General features: G+C 43.9%; 1 protein-coding gene across 6 annotated transcripts in view; it reads right to left on the minus strand.

Annotated features, from left to right (window-relative positions):
* The window catches only part of OTUD7A (OTU deubiquitinase 7A), a 109,330-nt gene that overhangs the window by 16,297 nt on the left and 74,568 nt on the right, over positions 1–18,465 (minus strand). For all 6 annotated transcript variants that reach the window (XM_083586357.1, XM_083586354.1, XM_083586353.1 and 3 more), the window contains 3 exons: positions 18,218–18,330; positions 7,952–8,079; positions 5,485–5,634 (listed from right to left, as the gene is read on the minus strand). In XM_083586357.1, coding sequence (XP_083442483.1) covers positions 5,485–5,634; positions 7,952–8,079; positions 18,218–18,330 — 391 coding nt within the window. The remainder of the gene's footprint in view (positions 1–5,484; positions 5,635–7,951; positions 8,080–18,217; positions 18,331–18,465) is intronic.

Below are 18,465 nucleotides of genomic sequence, written 5' to 3' on the forward strand. Positions count from 1 at the left end.
ATGGCAACAACCCTTGTATCTTATACATATTCAGTAGAGCCGTCACAGAGGTAATTACACTAATCAGTAAGATGCAGCTGGCTAGAGGGTTTTTCATCTCTGAGAATTAGCCAAAAGTCAGAACAGCTTCAAAGCTATAGAGAGCAATGCTGCAGAACTAAACGATATTAGGTAGGAGATAAATTTTGGAAGGGCTACACATCTTCTAGCAAAAAAGCAGCAGCAAAAATTTTGTCAGCTTAATCTACAGCACTTGAAGGAAGATTATAGCTTGAAATTTTTACTTGAAAGCTGTATTCAAACATAGAAAGGACTGGCATCCTTTTAATAATAAGAGATGCACCTTTGCAATCACTAGCGAACTTGGCCCACATTCCTATATGGAAAGGGGGTTGCAAATGGTCCCAGATCAAATAAAAATATAGAATGAATTTTTCTTCTGTCTTTGTTCTTTTGCTGCAATTTCCCACAACCTGCCAGGGAATATCATCTAATCTTTTAAAATGTATTTGGAAATGTCTACTGAGTAGGAACCCACAATCACAGCATTTCTTTCATTCATAGTGTCTCCTTGTACTGTTGAAATCAAAGCATGCTTTGAGCAACACTGGAATAAAGCCATCACACTTATCCATTTATGGGAAACCAGTCCTTTGACAGAAAGAGTTACTTGTGCCTTTGAACCGGCAAATTCATGAATAAAGGCAGCTAAAAACTCATGATTTAAAAAATATCAGCACAACAGCTGCTTACTTTATATGGCAAGATCTAGAAATCAAGAGGCCTGCTTCTAGCTGTTCTGCTCTGCACAGAAAAAGGATCTTGAAATAAAAAAGATCTGTTAGAAGGTATGAAATGTCTTCATGTGGGAATTCAGCATCTTCAGATATATAAAAGCAGAAGCCTGGAGTATACAAAACAAACAAATTGTTGCATTCTGGACATTACTTTGCAATATCCCTGTGTTCCATCATATGCATGAAGCCCTAGGGAGGATATCCTCTCTTAGTTAGCAGTGTCAAACTCCTCCCACTTTCTTCTCTTTGCTTGCTTAACAATTTTGCCTGACACTATTGGGAGGCACTTATCCAAAGTCTGGGCTAGGCTTTTTCCATGATCTCCAGTACGTCTGTGGCTAAAAGAACAAAGGTCAAACTAGATCTGCTGCAGGGTATCTTGACTGCATGCATTTTTAAAAAGTGAAATAGCAGCCATGGTGGTGATGACGGGGATTCAGGGCAGAAAACAACACTAGAGGGAACCATTTATTCATGTGCTGGCTAAAAGTATTGTGCTCCTGTTATTCATAATTCTTAAAACCCTGGAAGATATTGTTTGTCTCATATCTTTGCCCACTACATTTCTATCACATTAGTGTTTGGGGGAAATAATTTTAATGTTTAACCAACTTTGCTCATAGTTTTTTGTCATGCTTCTGGATTCATTTAAAGTGGAAGGCCCAGAATAAATTGAGAAAGCGTGTTCTCACTAAAGGAGAGCACGTGTTGCGGATGGGGCCTAGCAAGACACCCCATAGTTGCCAGGCAGTATAAGATAGAGGGGCCTGGCAAGGATTGGCTGTTTGAGTTGCTGGGATAAAATTGATGTTGCCAATTTGGGGGTGGGAACAGGTTATTTAAACAAGGTTCACAGCAAGCTGCTTTCTCTTTCAATGTGGGAACCGGATCACATGGAGCACTTGGGCTGTCTGGAGGACAGTGATGCAATCTTCTCATTGTCTGGTTACATTTCTTTATTTCCCCCTTCTTTTAATCCTCTTTAGTCCCTTAAATAATTTAATTCCCCTTTTTCCTATTCGATTTCCCACCCCATCCCTTACCCTGCCCTGTGGGAAGATTCTCCCTGTATCTGTGGCTTGCCTTTCCCAATAGGGAGAGAGCCCCCGTTAGGGGCTTTCTTTCGCAAAAAAGGTTTCCCCCATTTCTCCTGTTGTAAATTGTGGGGCTAGTCAGGGCTGTTCCTAGCTTAGCTGGAATCACTTTCGTTTATAGCACCCCCGAAGGTTGGCTTTATTTGAGTGTGTGCAGCGCTGTTGGCCAAATTTTAATCTAGCCTTGGGCGGGAGCACTATTTTGAGTTCCTTTAATATTGCTATGAGACTAAGACTCTCAAGAGCAGAGGCAGGGAGGCCTATTTGGCCTGCACATAACTTCCAAGCCTAAGTCTGCTACAGGTAGCAGTTAATTTTTAAGTCTCTGACCTCTCTATAAGAATGTACCTGCTTGCAGGCTCAGTTGCTGCTAATGTATATCTGAGGCAGACAGGGCGGCAGAGGCTCTCTGTGCCTCCAATGTCTATGAGCACTCTGTATATGCTCTTGAACTATGCTGTTTCTGAACAAGTTTATTTTCACTAAGTTTGTTTTGCCCTGATAGTGGCGACTGCCATTTTAGAGACGAGCCATTGTGGGTTAGTGGCTAAAGAGTAGGACTAGGACCTGGAGACAGGGTTCATATCCCCCTCTTAGCCATTGTTATAACAAAACAAAACAAATTGCTCCTTTTGGGCTATTCTCTTGCTGGGTAGTTCGGCCCATTTGTGATAAAAGAACTTTGGGTTTCTTGAAGGGGTGCTTCCCTCTAAAAGGGCAAGCAGGGGTACCTGGACAAGCTGTGGGCTACCTCAACTCTGCTATTTCACTGGAAACATTTATGCCTGGCCTAGCATGTGATCCTAGGGCTTTGCCCTAGAATTCGATGGCCTGGAAGCGTTTCCGGCCTGAATAGTGTCCCCATGTGGTCCATGAAGCATTGGTTTCACCGGTTCCTTACATTGTTTAGTTTTTGCGGACTATGACAGGGCTTTTGCAGATGCCTCAAGAGCTTGCCTCTCCTGCAGGGGATGACTTGTGGACGCCCCAGGTGCCTTCTTCCAGAAGGAAGCATTTTTGAAGGCTGCAATCCAGGAGGAGGGCAAAGAGAAGCAGGGATGATGATTCAGACATCACCTTGGACCTCTACAGGGGTCAGGGTGAGGCTGTCCTGGATCTTTAGGGATCATCCTGGATAACTCAGCTGGTCAGCGCATAGTGCCGGTAATGCCTAGGTTGCAGGATTGGTCCCTATATGGGACAGCTGCATGCTCCCCCATTGCTCTACCTGGACACTTAGGTCCAGTGTCGAGGGTCTTTTGGTGGTTCCCTCACTGCGAGGGATGTAACAGGCGCCACGTTTGCAATATGCAAGCGGGAGAAAGCACCTTTGCGTGCCCACATTGCAGTTTGCTCTGTGCGTTGCAGGGCACAGCGCTGCACGGGCTGCATTTGCATTGCATTGCATGAGAGATTTGCATTTGCATTGCACGGAGGTTGTGTGCATTGTATGGAGGGTGTGTGTGCATTGCACAGAGTGTAGTTGCATTGCACGCAGTGTGTTGTTGCATTGCACGGAGTGTGGGTGTGGGCGCATTGCAAGGAGTGTATAGTTGCATTGCACAGAGTGTGTGTGCATTGCACAGAGTGTGTGTGCATTGCACGGAGGGTGAAATGACAGTCCCCGTATGAACTTGAATTGTTAAGTTATGGGAAGGAGTCCCTGCTACAGGTGCTGCTCCCCCACGAGGCTTTACTGGTGGGGTTATGAGGCATGTCTCTTAGCCTATACAGTGGTACCTCTGGTTACAGATGCTTCAGGTTACAGACTCTGCTAACCCAGAAATAGTACCTCGGGTTAAGAACTTTGCTTCAGGATGAGAACAGAAATCACGCAACGGCAGTGCTGCAGCAGTGGGAGGCCCCATTAGCTAAAATGGTACCTCAGGTTAAGAACAGTTTCAAGTTAAGAACGGACCTCCGGAATGAATTAAGTTCTTAACCCGAGGTACCACTGTATTGACTAATCTCTGGAAAATACTTTTGCCAAGGTTTTTTGTTTATTTTACACATCCTAAGACGCTGCAATTCTTTGAGGATCTTCCATAGTTTGAATCTTTTACTAGTGTGTTTTAAATTTGTTTTTATAGAGTTAGTACACTGTTTTTAATATTTTTAATAGCAAAGAGATATAGACATTTTTATATAGAAATGAATGTTCGGAAGAAGCTACTTCTCTTCTTGCACCAACTGAAGCTGGTCCAATTAAAAATGTCATCTTAACTACTTTAAATTCCTTCATTTGCACAGTGAGTTGCAGTTATTGGAATGGCAAACTGCCTTGCCATACAGTTGTGAGAGCTGTTCCACTGAACATCAAAACACTAAGGAAAAAACAATGTGCTCAAGACAAATGGAATTTCCCACATTTCCATCATCTCAGTGATACATTTTCCAGTGCCACATGATGAATACAGATGATGTGCCATAGATTACACAGAAGCTTCAGCTCTACATTAACAGCAAGCCTAAGCCCAGTCTGCTGACAAGGCATGTGCAAAATAACCTAGTTGCCTTTACCAAAGGTGCTAGTATTTTAACACAGTGCTTTGCATAATATGGTCCTGAGACTAAACCAGTCTTCCCTAACCATAACGGAGGAGAACTTGTGGCATATCCAATAACTCTCTGGAATTATCTGGCATGGATGCTGGATTAACGAGGATTTCTGGTTCCATTAAATAAAGAAATGTAGAAATTGAGGGAAAGGTAGGTAGTAGCCACATTTAGACAATCATATATTGGCTCAATATTTCATCTGAACCAGGAAACCATGTGTGCCAGCTCTAGAACAAGTCAGGGTCTTAAACCATGGTTTGGAATTGGAGTCTGGGTGCTGTGCCTTGGAACACCAATGACTTACCTGGTATACCTTTCACTTTTAGAAAGGCAGAACGCAGAAAACAGATCAGAGAAAAAAGCAAGGGAGATGGAAGAACCAAACGCTGCCCAATCACACCACCAACAATGGATTAGTACAATGTTAACTTGGAATTGCCGCTTCTACAAGCTATGTTGGCAATGATTCAAAATACTACAGTGTGACCCATAAAATACACCTTCTAGAAATTCATATGAACGGATTTACATTTCAAAATATTCATTTAAACAACCTTAAATCAATGACTTCCCTTCTTCTCTTTCCGTGGTTCATTTTGCACACCAAACATCCGTGCATATTTTACATGAACTAAACCATTCAGTAAACCATTGTTGCGTCCATCGAAACTTATTTACACTGTTAAATTTATCTTAATGCTACCAGCATTTGTAAATGAACACAATTTTCATACATATATTCAGTAAACAGTTTCCAGTCTTCTTTAAACATATATAGTATTCTTTTTGTTCTCTTATTCTATATGTTAAATCTGCAAGTTGCGCGTATTCCATCAGTTTAAGTAGCCATTCTTCTTTGGTTGGGACCTTGCTTGCTTCCCATTTTTGGGTTAAAAAAAACGGGCCGCTGGCTGCTATCATTTCTAACTCAGCACAGCGTTTATGATAGGCACATACAGATGGCAGGCCCATAGACAGTAGCTCTGCATTCCTTTCCACTAAAAGAAAACCATTTTCTTTCCTACTTGACATACCTTGTTCCCTTTGTTGATCTTTTTGCTCCATAGACACAAGAGCGGAGAAATGCGCTTGATCATAGGCAAGGACCAGAGGTGAGCAATGACATCGGTTAGGCATGACTTCCAAAGGCAAGTAAATTCCACCAAATGGAATTGGTGCAAATGCTGTGAAGAGAAACCAAGATTTTACAAACATGTTGTGAAACTAGGAATAGGCAGCCTCGGCAGCCTCAATGTATTTTAATATTGATGTACTACTTCATTCGGGACGCGGGTGGCGCTGTGGGTTAAACCACAGAGCCTAGGACTTGCCGATCAGAAGGTTGGCTGTTTGAACCCCCACAATGGGGTGAGCTCCCGTTGCTCGGTCCCAGCTCCTGCCAACCTAGCAGTTCGAAAGCACATCAAAGTGCCAGTAGATAAATAGGTACCGCTCAGGCGGGAAGGTAAACGGTGTTTCCATGCGCTGCTCTGGTTCGCCAGAAGCGGCTTAGTCATGCTGGCCACATGATGCGGAGCTGTATGCCGGCTCCCTCGGCCAATAAAGCGAGATGAGTGCCTCAACCCCAGAGTCGGCCACGACTGGACCTAATGGTCAGGGGTCCCTTTACCTTTACCTTACTACTTCATTCATATCACATCACAATCATGCAAAGTGGCCTACTGGGCATGCTGCTGTTTGATTATAACCGCAAGAGAGCTCGCTTAGCAGCTGACAGGCCAAAATGAATTGCTGCTGGACTATGCTCATCTTGGAGGGTTGCAACTTGTGCAGGCCTTCCCTAAACCAGGGATGATCTGTATATAGTTGCTCTCTTTACTGTATTCATAAGACACACAAAGTATAGTGAACAATGTCTGATATCAAAATATTTTCAGCAATATTAAAAATTATCATTGGCTACAAATGTCCACTGCTGAATCTTACATTCTTTTGGCTTATTCAGTTTATCACACAGAGTTTCCATGATTACTCCAAAGAGGGTGCACTTAGAACTTATTTAGCATCTCTCATTCAGCCCAAGACACAAATACACTTTGTGGTGAAATGTGTAAATTTCTACATGTCATAAATGACTGATTCTTAGATAAGAATTTTCTAATATCCAGAAGAGCAGGAGAAATTCATTGTTCAGGCTTTTGCAAAGCAAATGACATAAGCAGCTTGCACCTTTCCTGCTTATGACTGCTAACCAGTCATAATCTCAATGAGACAAAATTTCTTAATGAGACAAAAAGTAGAATGAAGTACTACAGTTGCCACCTCTCCCTCCCCCTCCCATTTCCCTAACTGTTGACCAAGGAGAGGGCTGAAAGTGGAATCCTGAGGCACGGCTGCCTATAGCTCCTTTGAGGACTGGCAGCCATTACAGGCGCTGAAATGGTTCTTTTCATTAGGAGATAAAAGTAATAACCAATAGGGGGAAAACTGGATTGTCAGACACACTCGGGACAGGAAAAACACCAGCAGTGGAATTCTACCACCATTACTAAAATTCCTGTTCACTTACATGAAGCCTTTAAATTGTGCTTTTTGCCATTCTAGACAAATATTTCATTTCTAAAAGAGTAGATATCACACCTACCAGGTTCCATAGTTTAACACAGTTTCCACTGAAATGAGTTTGTTTACTTAATATCCCTTAATATCCAGTAGCTGCTATTATGCTACTGAGCCTGATTTAAGGCTGTGGTAGATATATAAAAGGACCAGGATACTTGAAGGCACTCCTCTCCCTTACCAACTGGCCTGGTCACTGAGGTCAGCTAAGGAGGCTATCTTGGTTGTGGCCCATTATGACATGGCGCTCTCTCTCTCTCTCTCTCTCTCTCTCTCTCTCTCTCTCTCTGTGTGTGTAATATGAACTGAGTCAGGCACCCGCCATTTAGATGCTTGTCTTTTCTCCAGGACTTCTCTGGCTTCAAGCGCCAAATGGTTTCAATTAACCCCAGGTTGGATATTTTACTGTTTCTAATAATAATAATAATAATAATAATAATAATAATAATAATTTATTATTTATTCCCCAGCCACTCTGGGCGGCTTCCATAGAAACCAAAAATACAGTAAAATATCACACGTTAAAAACTTCCCTGAACAGGGCTGCCTTAAGATGTCTTCTGAATGTCAGGTAGTTGTTTATCGCTTTGACATCTGCTGGAAGGGCGTTCCACAGGGCGGGCGCCACTACCGAGAAGGCCCTCTGCCTGGTTCCCTGTAACTTAGCTTCTCGCAGTGAGGGAACCACCAGAAGGCCCTCGGTGCTGGACCGCAGTGTCCGGGCAGAATGATGGGGGTGGAGACGCCCCTTCAGGTATACTGGACCGAGGCCGTTTAGGGCTTTAAAGGTCAGCACCAACACTTTGAATTGTGTATGTTTATTGTTGTATTTTTAATATTAACTCTATATACCAACCTAAGATTTTATTAAAGGTGGTATAAAAACATTTTAAATAAATAATTGCCAGCAAAATGACTCACCTTCTCCTCCCGAGTCTCGTAACATTGTGTCTGCAACAACAACAATCGGTCGCCTTAATATATGTGCCAGGACAAAAACATGGAACTCCTCTAGGCTCTCATACACAGGATCTTCAGAGTTGTCAACTCTAGAAAACCAAGTGCAATGGCACACAATTCAGAACTAAAGAAGTTTTCACCCCTTTCCTTACAGTTACTTGTTCTCATGCAAAGCTTCTTATATGCATTTCCAACTCATCTCAAATATAATGAAAAACACAGAAGCCATTTTTATTCCTAACAGCTAATGTAAATAAAAATAAATGCTTACATAGTTTCCAGAAGACACTCAGGATAGCTAAATTTTGAACTTGAGGTATATATAACAGAGTACAAAATTCACATAGTTCATCAGTTAAGGAAGGCATCAACAAACAAAGAATGGAATCCCTACCCCAAAGCAGGTACTGGGAAAGAGTTGAAGCTCCAACTGCATTTTAAAGAGAGATTTGGCTGCTCACTGCTGGAGATAACCTGGACGGCATCATTAACTGCCAGCAGACTGACCCCACTTCTCAGACAAGATTATTTCATAAAGCAGTTTACAAATACCTTACAAAAATCTCAGTAATGAATAACAAATCTTGGCTGACAAGTGGGGTATGAATATACTAAAGAACAAGAACACTGCTTGTGTGCAGGGCTTTTTTTCAGCTGGAGCTCACTGGACGGCAGCTCCGGCACCTTTCAGGTGGCTGCCATTGCAGGCCAGTGCCCCACCCCACCCCATCCAACGGGAAAGCCAACAGGAGAGCACCCTGCCCTGAAAAATTGATCTGCCTGCTTGGCCAATTGTGAGTGGGCAAGGGGGTGGGACTGTAGATTTTTTGTTTGTGGATTTCCCTCCTTTCCTCCCCTCAACCCCTCCAGAGCCACTTTCCTAAAATTGCTCCTGCATCCCTCTCAGGAAAAAGATCAGTGAGGGCAGAAAGGCTTGGGGGAGTGTCCACAGGGGGGTTTCCTTAATTTTTCACTTTTAGCACCGGCAGCTGAGTGAAACTGTCCCTGTGCCGCCACTGTGCAAGTCAAGATGGCGCTGCAGGAGGCACGAGATTCAAAGTGCCGCCTTGCCTGATTCACAAGTAAAATGGCTGCCGCTGAGTGGGAAGGCGTGTGCAAGCGCACTTGGGGCTGGGAGGGGGCTCTTAAATCTGGCAACTATTCTTTGCCAAGGAGACACAGAAGGAGAGGAAGGGTGAGGAAGTGGATCAGCATGTGGGGATGGTGGGGTTTGGAGACACGTGAAAGAATCGTGTCAAGCCTTGCCTTGGCGTGTGCGTGCGCAAGAGTGGTGTGTGTGTGTTGAGATACACGTGGAATAACTCCCTGGAAGGGAGATGGTGGCATTCTAGACACAGGCACGTACTCTATGGGGCTGAGGACACCTCAGATGTGGGGACAAAGTATGTGGGGACAGGGCCAAGCCCCCCCATCTTTTTAAAAATTAATTTTATTAAGGTTTATAGAGAAATATACAAAATTTAATATAGTTTCCCTTTTTTAACCAAATGAAGACCTTTATATAGACACCATAAAAACACCAAAAAAAGGCAGCAGGAAAGGGGAGAGAAATAGAGATAAATAAATAAATAAAAAGAATAGAGAAGAGGTTAAAAGAGAAAGATAGAAAAATAAGATTCAGAAAGTTAAGAACTTCTGATTCTTTATCTGTCCGCTATATAACAATATTCACTTTGTCCAATCCAATATAACACCCCACAAAGCCACTTTCTATAAACAAACATTATCTTCAATCCTAAAATCTGATGTCATTATTTCTTTTTCACACAAAAAGTCTACGAGAGGTTTCCAATCTTTAACCAAGACCACACCCCCCCCGCCACCCCAATGTTGAGGGGCCTCGCTAGGCCTCTCTGCAGTGGCAACAGATCTGGGCACCTCCTCCCAACATGCATGACATTGCAGATGTGACATCACACGCATGCAGTGAGCTCCCTCAATGGTGGGCAGAACTTAGCACCTCTGGTTCCAGGAGTTGGCTTGGGGAGGAGAAAGGAAACGTGTAAATGGACAGGCATGATGGATGTTGGGAGTCATATTGAGGTGGGAAGCCAGTAAGAGTTCATCTAAATGTCTTCTGGAAGAAGCAAAAGTTAGGAGTGGACTTGGGGATGATGTGGCATGTGAAAGCTGTGTGTCTCTGGAGGGAGGAGGCGGCGTGGGCTGTGTTTGGCAGTAACATCCCAGTGTTAGGATGGCTGGTGAGTCCAAGAAGTTGGAGAAATATCAGAAAGCGTACAGAGAAGGTGAGGCATTTGGGGATGAAACTTCCTCGAGCCTGTGCTTTCCAGAACTTTTTCTTTTTTTCATTCAAACCCAACATGTTTTGGTGAGGTTTTATTTGCCTTGTTTAATGTACTTATAATGTATAATATGATTTTAATTTGAAATATACTAGCCGGTTAGTTTATGATGGTTCAAGTAGTGCATTTCAAAGCGTTATCTACCTCAGACTCCCAGTGATGGTTAAAATCTAAACAATTTTTGTAGTGGTGCCTGTAATATGTGTTAGTTGTTTGCCAGAATCTCATATGAAGGAAAGGGGGTTTACGGAGAATCCAGAAATCTTCTGCAGAGTAGAAGGAAAGGAGGACCTTTTTCTGCAGTCCCACTTTCAGCCACTTTCTGAAGATGGGAGAAGGGACCACATAAGAATATTAGGGGGCAGGCAGGGGAAGCATGGCTTTGTTTTTTGCAGTCTCAGATGAGGACTAGACCATATGAAAATAAACATTTTAGCTGGAGTTCAGTCATTTCAGCTTTGTATTTTTGTGTCCATAGCCTACTTTTCAGGTGCCATGTGGCGCCCAGATTGTCATGGTGAGTTCTGGCACCTCTATTTAAAACAAAAACAGAAACAGAAAAGCAGCACCGCATGTGTGCCCCCCCTTCTGCATTGCTGCACTCTGTGTATATTGCAATCTAGTTATCTACATCCAAATATATAACCTAGTCTGAAAAGTTGCTCTCAGGTTAAACTGAGTGGTTAGGATTGTGGCATACCAGCTGCCAAAGCAACAGTTCCACGTGGAGCAGACTTCATGCCACAGCCATAACATTTCATGTGGTTCCTGCTTTGCATCGTCTTTGTTTCTGCAACAAACATTTTTTCAAAGTCAAGTTACATGTCAAATTCCCTTTGGAACAAGAAAAGCACCTTAAGAATTTCAGCTTTCATATCTCTTAAAGGTAAAGGTAAAGGGACCCCTGACCATTAGGTCCAGTCGTGGCTGACTCTGGGGTTGCGGCGCTCATCTCACTTTATTGGCCGAGGGAGCCGGCGTACAACTTCCGGGTCATGTGGCCAGCATGACTAAGCCGCTTCTGGCGAACCAGAGCAGCGCACGGAAACACCATTTACCTTCCCGCCGGAGCGGTACCTATTTATCTACTTACACTTTGACATGCTTTCGAACTGCTAGGTTGGCAGGAGCAGGGACCGAGCAACGGGAGCTCACCCCGTCGCGGGGATTCAAACCGGCGACCCTCTGATCGGCAAGCCCTAGGCTCAGTGGTTTAACCCACAGCGCCACCTGCGTCCCTCATATCTTTTAGGATGTGCTTAGTCACGAAGCCTTAGCGCACACTTACTGCTGACACTCTCAAGTCACAACAAGAATGGCATTTCTGTGTTAAGAGGCAGGGCTGGTTCACACAGGGCTGTACGTCTCTTGGTTATTCATCCCTTGCTAGCTGACAACTGAATGTGTGAACTCCCTCTGCTAAGAAACATTATGTTTGAGGTGATGGGAAAGTTCTAGCTGTAGTGTTTGATCAGTGATGGCTCATTTAGACACCACCACCCAACAAGTGAACATAGATGCAGGATTTATGCAGGATTTCTGACTGCCAGATACTGTGGGAAACAACAGGGGGTTATCACCACACCTTCTCCGGCATCTAACTGGTTAGCAATGAAATGACTGGATTAGATGCCTTATGCTACCTGTAAATAAACCTTGCTAGTAGCACTTTGGGAACTTCCCACCAGGAAACTTTGTTGACAGTTTTGTGTCATTGTATATTTCCTGATTTAATTCTTCAGAGCTCTGAAAGTTGACAATGTTTGTATTTTTCTTTTCAAAAGAGAACATGTTTGCTTGCAAAATAATAAATAAATAAATAAATAACCTAAGATGCAACCAGCAGCAGCCCAGTCTAGCTCAGAACCCATTATTTCCTCTTTTTAAAACAGTTTGCTTTGAAGCTGACACAACTTTGAATGCTTCAAGTTTGTTCTGGCACCAGAGAAAACTGGCTCATCTATAATTCAAAGGGCATCATGCAAATTGGCCTTGGCAACAGCACAGTGAAATAACTGGGAGGTTCTGGGCTCAGAAGGGTTCTTGGAATGTTCTCTTCCCAAAAAGGGAGAAGGACTGAGGGCTCCCAGTTCTATCCCCACACCACAGATCTTCACCTTGGATCCCGGCAAGGAAGGGGCTGCAGAATCAATTCCATATGTAGGGGCCACCGCCCCCCCAAGCAACACACACATGAACACCTTTAGGGGTAGCTAACAGAGAAAAGCCCAACCCAGTGAAGACTAATTTAGTTTCCATTGTTGAGCAAGTATATGAAAAAAAATTATGAGGAGCCCCGCTATTCAGATCAAAACCTTGATCTGCAAATAGAATTAGTGCACTTACACTGTTGGAAAGCAGGTACCCTTATGTCCCCCCCCCCCCACTGGGCAAACAGCAGCTTTGGGTGGCAATTTTGAGAAATATGCTGCAGAGGACAATGGAAGAGGAACCTGTGGCCCATGCCAGAGCACCAATGCTGTCCCACAGTAGCCCTGATCTTACAGAAAAGGTAAGAGATCCTGTTCATTGATTTCTCAAATCATACCTACTTTTGCCCTTTTATTAGCCAAGCAAGGCAGAGGTAGAGGTGAAAGGGAGAGGTCCAGCACTGACACATGAGCAGCAAGTAAGATTTTAGAGGAGAATCATAGACGGTGGGTGTGCACGTTAGTTATGGCTGGTATGATACTGAAAAGGCTTTTCTGAAGGAACAGTCAGATTTAAAAGAGAAAACCTGTTATACTTACGATGAAAGGTATTTCTGGATCCTATAAAAGCTACTGCCAGATTGGGATTTAGGTTTGGCAAAGCCCAACTGTCAACAGGCAACAAAGCAAGATTGCAAAAAATAAAATAAAGAATTCAAACAGGAAGCTGTCGTTTTAGCTTCTTCCCTTTTCAGTTCTTAAGCAACAAGCCAGAAAGCGAGGTGATTCAGTACTAGTATAGCATGGAGATGGCTTTCAACAGAAAGGTTGCTTTAAAAATTCACTGAGACACTCTGGTAGGAAAGGTAGAGAAGTATAATGGAGGAACTATTGGAAAAAGTAGACAAGTGATGAGGCGCATCAGAATAAACAGCTTCTGACAGCCCAGGTGGACTCTGGTGGCAGCTGTTAAAGCATCCAGAAGTACATTCCTCTTGTGGGGATCTGATGAGACTGGAGACAGTAAGAATCCTGTGGAGTTCAGGTTAATTCCAGGTGGAGACCACTGCAGAAAATGTCCAGCAACCATAGGGCTGCCATCGTCTGCTGCCAAATGTGGGAGGATCGTGCCCACATTGCTGAGAGAGGGTTTGTTCTGTTGGGCATTGCAGGAGCAAGACTGTTGATTTCCTTTGAATCCTCCACACTGTCTGTTCCAGTGGGATGGGAGGACCAAAAATCCCCAACTCTGGTGGACCTTGACAGAAGTACTTTGGCTTGTAGGGATGGAAATGATGTTGTGAGAAAGACTTGTCACCAGGGCTGGGGGATGTTAGCTTTACAACATTACGATGGTTCACCAGCCAAACATCACAGTGTTGAAAGCGAGGGACAAGCTGCCTCTGGCCCTGCGAGGCATTGGGGTGAAACTGCCTCAGCTCACACCTGATCTGGCTCTGAAATGCTCTGCATAGAACTCCCTTGGCGAGAGGTAGCAAACTGGGAAGATCTGCCTTAGCTGTAAGTGGTGGGTGCTGCCATTTAACTGGGAGGGCTGTAGCCAAATCTTGAGTGGAAGCAGAGCTAGCTGTAAAAATGTCTATTGCCTTTACACACTGTAATTTTGCTGCTGCTATCTGCTCCTGGTGGGAGAGTGTGGATTTCGTCTGCGCCTTTCCATTTAAATGCAGGCAAAGAAGCTGATCGTTAGCAGAAAAACTTGGGTAACTGACTGATGAGTAGTGGTTTGAAAAACCTTAGCTGTACTGAGCAAATGGCTGGGGCTGGGGCTGGGGCTGGGCGGGGAGGAGGGGATACAGAGTCTACTATGACTAAAGTCAGCAAAGCAAGGACAAGACAGAGTCTCAAGAGGTTGCAGATAAAGAAACCAACAACTGAACAGGCCTCAAAAAATGTCCAGGAAAACATCTGAGTGGGAGAAGGAGTGCTGATGGGGCTAAACACACAGAGAAGTTCAGCAAAAGGCAGAAGAAGCAAGGAAATAACCAGCCTGAAAGGAGTACACCAGGGGTCTCAGGAAGAAATGAGTGCCTTCTGTGATGCAAATTTTAAAAACTGAAGAAGCAGAGAGGAGCTTAGATGACAGCTTCCTGTTTTAATTCATTATTATTGTTGTTGTTATTCAAGCCTGCAATGCTGCCTGTTGACCACAGGGTGGTGCCAAACCAAAATCCCAATCTGGCCACAGACTTTACCTGGTCTCTAGAAAGAAGGAAGCTGGCTTGACAGACGGAAAGGGACATTGTTCTAGGAAGCTTGCCTGTCTTGCCTCACCGTAAGTCAACAGAGAGACAGCACATGGTTTCCAATGTGGTCACTGAGTTTAAAAAGTTTATTTGTCCCTGCTTTAAGCAAGCCAGAGTGTTGCCACTGGGAGAGAAGAGGTTTAAAGTAAATTATGCATGTGGTTACTATCTTCCAGGGACAGCATATTTGTAACTTAAAGTACAATTCTATCACAGAAAAAGCTCCAGTGAAAAAAATTACATTCAAATGCAAATTTGTGAATTTTGCACAAAGTAGGAAATATTCTAATTTGCTGATCAATGATATTTCAAACAAAATCCTTACTTGAAGTGCTGCTCAGCTCTCTCTAGGTTTTCAGTAGAAATATGTGAAATGGCAGAGCTCATAATTTGTTGACACCGTCAATGTTAAGCCTTGGAAATTTGAGGACTTCCCCTGGAATCACATGAACTGGGCAGTTCCTTAGGCCTTGAGTTTCAATTCTACCAGAAGGTCTTAGAGCCTCCTCTGAATAAAGCTTCTTTTATAAAGCTACTCCTTATTATTGGTGCCTTTTGTTGGACCCAGAAACATTACAATGGTTTCCAGTTGGGTTGCCACTCATCAGCTGTTAACTCTGGGGAGAAATCTCAACCCTATTATAATCTCAGGCTCCCTTGCCCCTTGCTCCAGCCCAGAGCCCACCACATGAATTGGCCGCACCAAATTTTATTTGACCTTGGGCTCTCCTTGGGTGCCCTGCAATCCTTTCAATCTAGGGATGCACCCCAGGGTCAGAACGTTCCTAAACTCAAATGAACAAGGTACAGAATAGTTCACTATTTCCATTCTCCACACCATATGGAAGAAGCATAAGAGCAGGGGTCCCCAAACTAAGGCCTGCGGGCCGGATAAGGCCTGAGGGACTCATTTATCCGGCTCGCGGTGACCCCCGCCGCCCACTGCCACTGCCCGCTCTTACCGGCGCTGCGCTGTGCGGCTGCCCACTTCCGGGTCGGAGGAGCACCAGAAATAGCCTGTGCGCATGTGTTATTTGCGCATGTGCAAGACTTATTTCTGGTGCACATCCAGGTCAGAGGAGGCCCGTGCACATGCTAATTCTGGTGCTCCTCCGACCCAGAAGTGCACTGGAAATAGCGTGTGTGCGCACGTATGGGCACGCACTCCCCCGCCCTCTGGCCTGCTGTGCGATCGGCGCTGGAGACACCGGCCTGAGGCGCAGTAAGTTTGCTGACCCCTGCATAAGGGGGTGGAGATGTAAGTCCATGAGACTCTCACCAGTTGAGGTTTATTCCCAGAGAATAATGTGTGGTCAGGACTCCCCCTCCCCCCCCCCATTGCTCTAAGCCACTGGGCTGCTTTTAGAATGGTCTTTTAATTCCATGCTATATTTACTAAAGTCATGGTCTTTCACATTTGTGTAAGAGATACTCCCTGCAGATCAAGATCTAGAAAGCTCTGGCAGTGGGTGGGCGGTGGGGGGAGCCAACATCCCACCCTGCTGGCTGGCAGCTCCACGTAAGGAGGATTGATTTGCACATTGAAAACTGTGGTATTGGACATCTAAAATATTTATTAGTTGGATGGGTACTTTTGTTTTGATTTCCAGAGAAGCAAAGCTGTCAAAAGTGACTTCTTCAAGGTCTGAGCTCTTTTATTTTGGCAAATACATCTCAGCACATCTCTAATTGGAGTACACTGAGCTGTGCAAAAGCATGAGGCATAAACCGCCTGAGAAGGACAGAATGAGGTTGCAAGAACTACTAATAAGGACCTGAATACAAAAGTAGTGCAGATTAAGACACTTTTTAAAAAGCAATTTTGAAGAAATTTAAGTAAATGCAAAAACAGCGCAGTATTATTATTTTTTAACACACACAACCCCACAGAGAGTGTGAGAACTAAAATTATTTACATCTGTGGTCACCAACACTGTGGTCATGGGCACCATGCCCTTCACTGACACCCCTGCAGGGCCTTCAGACTCTGAGTTTTCATAATGTTTAAAAAATAAGTCTTCAAAGAAAGAAAGTTATGAAGCATAATTTAGAGGTACCCTTCTTAGCAATTTGTGTGAAATGAGCCAGCTGAGCTGTTTCTTTCTGTCAGAATTGGTTAAAATGAGTGATGCCACAGCTCTCACTGATGAGTGACTTTTTTGGACACCAGGAAATAGGAATCCCTGGTGTCTTAAACAGCTGCTCTTTCCACCTTCTCTTTAATGTGCTTTTCCGTTGTATTTCCCAGTCTTCAAAATCTCTGTAGTTTCCCCTTCCTTTTCTCCTAGCAAATAGAATCCATCTTTCCTGTGGTGAGTTCATCTGAGATCAGGTTGTCCCTAAAAGTTATTTTCTGCAAATACTGCTACAAAGTAAGTACAGGTGGGTGTTAAAGAATTCCTCTTCCCCAAAATGGACAAATGAAAAGATCTTTGGGGAAAGGTTTGGGCATGTCTCTGGCTCTGCAGGGGCTAAAGACCCTCATTAGTAATTCACTGTCTTATACCACAAAGAATATTCCAGAGTGCTTCAGCAGCCACTGCCTCTTCCCAAGGAACTGTGGAAACTGGAGCTCCGCAAAGAGAACAGAAGCCTCCTACCAGCTCTCAGCACTCTTAACAAACAACAGTTCCCACGATTATTTGGGGGTGCAGTGCAGGTGGGGACCTATAGTACAGTGGTATGCATGTCTTCTCCTATTTGTTTTAAATGGGACTAAATCCCTGGTAAGTGGTTATAGCATGGCAACCTATGCTTTGGTTTAGGGTCGGCATTAGGGGGAAACAGGATTCTTTGACAGCTGTATGGCAGGCAGAAATTCAACAGGTGAAGCATTTTCTCATATGGAAATACAATAATGTGAATATTCACAGAATTCACCTGTTAGCTGCCTGTCAGCCATGTGGAGCATTTCACAGGCAGTTTCTTGAGAGGCTTTTTAAAAACAGGTGTGTTGGAATAGTGGAAGAAGCACAGGAACTGCCTGCCGCACATTTTTCTGCCTGTCAGCAGGCTTGTGGAACTTTTTAAAAAGGTGGGAACAGGCAAAGAACCATGGAAATCCTCCAGTTAGTGCTGTGTTTGTTTTGCTGCCTGTTGGGATGTGGAGCAAGCAGCTGCTTGAAGGGGGCCTCTGTTGTGTATTATGCAAGTTTTATTATGATATTTTTCTACCTATTTTCTTCATGCTATTCATAATTTTATGAATCCCTAAGTCATCTTGTTTTCTTAACACTACCCTCATCTTAGGCAATGTGCTTCAACTCTTATAAGAAACGGCTACAATATTTAGGTGTTTTCAGTTTACTGGACATTTATCAACTACAACATATCACTTCCAGCAATAGAAACACATCCTGTAACTCCCGATACGTTTCTGGAAGCAGGATTTGATGATACAAAACTTTCCTTTCCTACCTGTTATATCACAAATTATGTCATGGTAGGTTAGTAAATCAGAAAAGGAACAGGGCAACCCCCACTTACCCGCCTCCAGTGCCTCCATTTTTGCTGAAGTGAGTTCGTGGTTCACTCGAAGCCAGTTTGAGCAGTTCATTCCATTCCCGCTCCCATTCTTCTTCTGTGTAAACTAACCCTGACTAGGAGAGAGAGGAGAAGGCAGTTCAAGAAACAAGGAGACAACTGTAACTTATACATTGTGCCTTGATTTGTATCTTTATTCCTTGAGTTAAGAGATCTCTGAACTCACGTATGCACAAGTTCTCTGGAACCTG

The sequence above is a fragment of the Podarcis filfolensis genome (assembly GCF_964270895.1).
Source record: "Podarcis filfolensis genome assembly, chromosome: 14".
NCBI lineage: Eukaryota > Metazoa > Chordata > Lepidosauria > Squamata > Lacertidae > Podarcis > Podarcis filfolensis.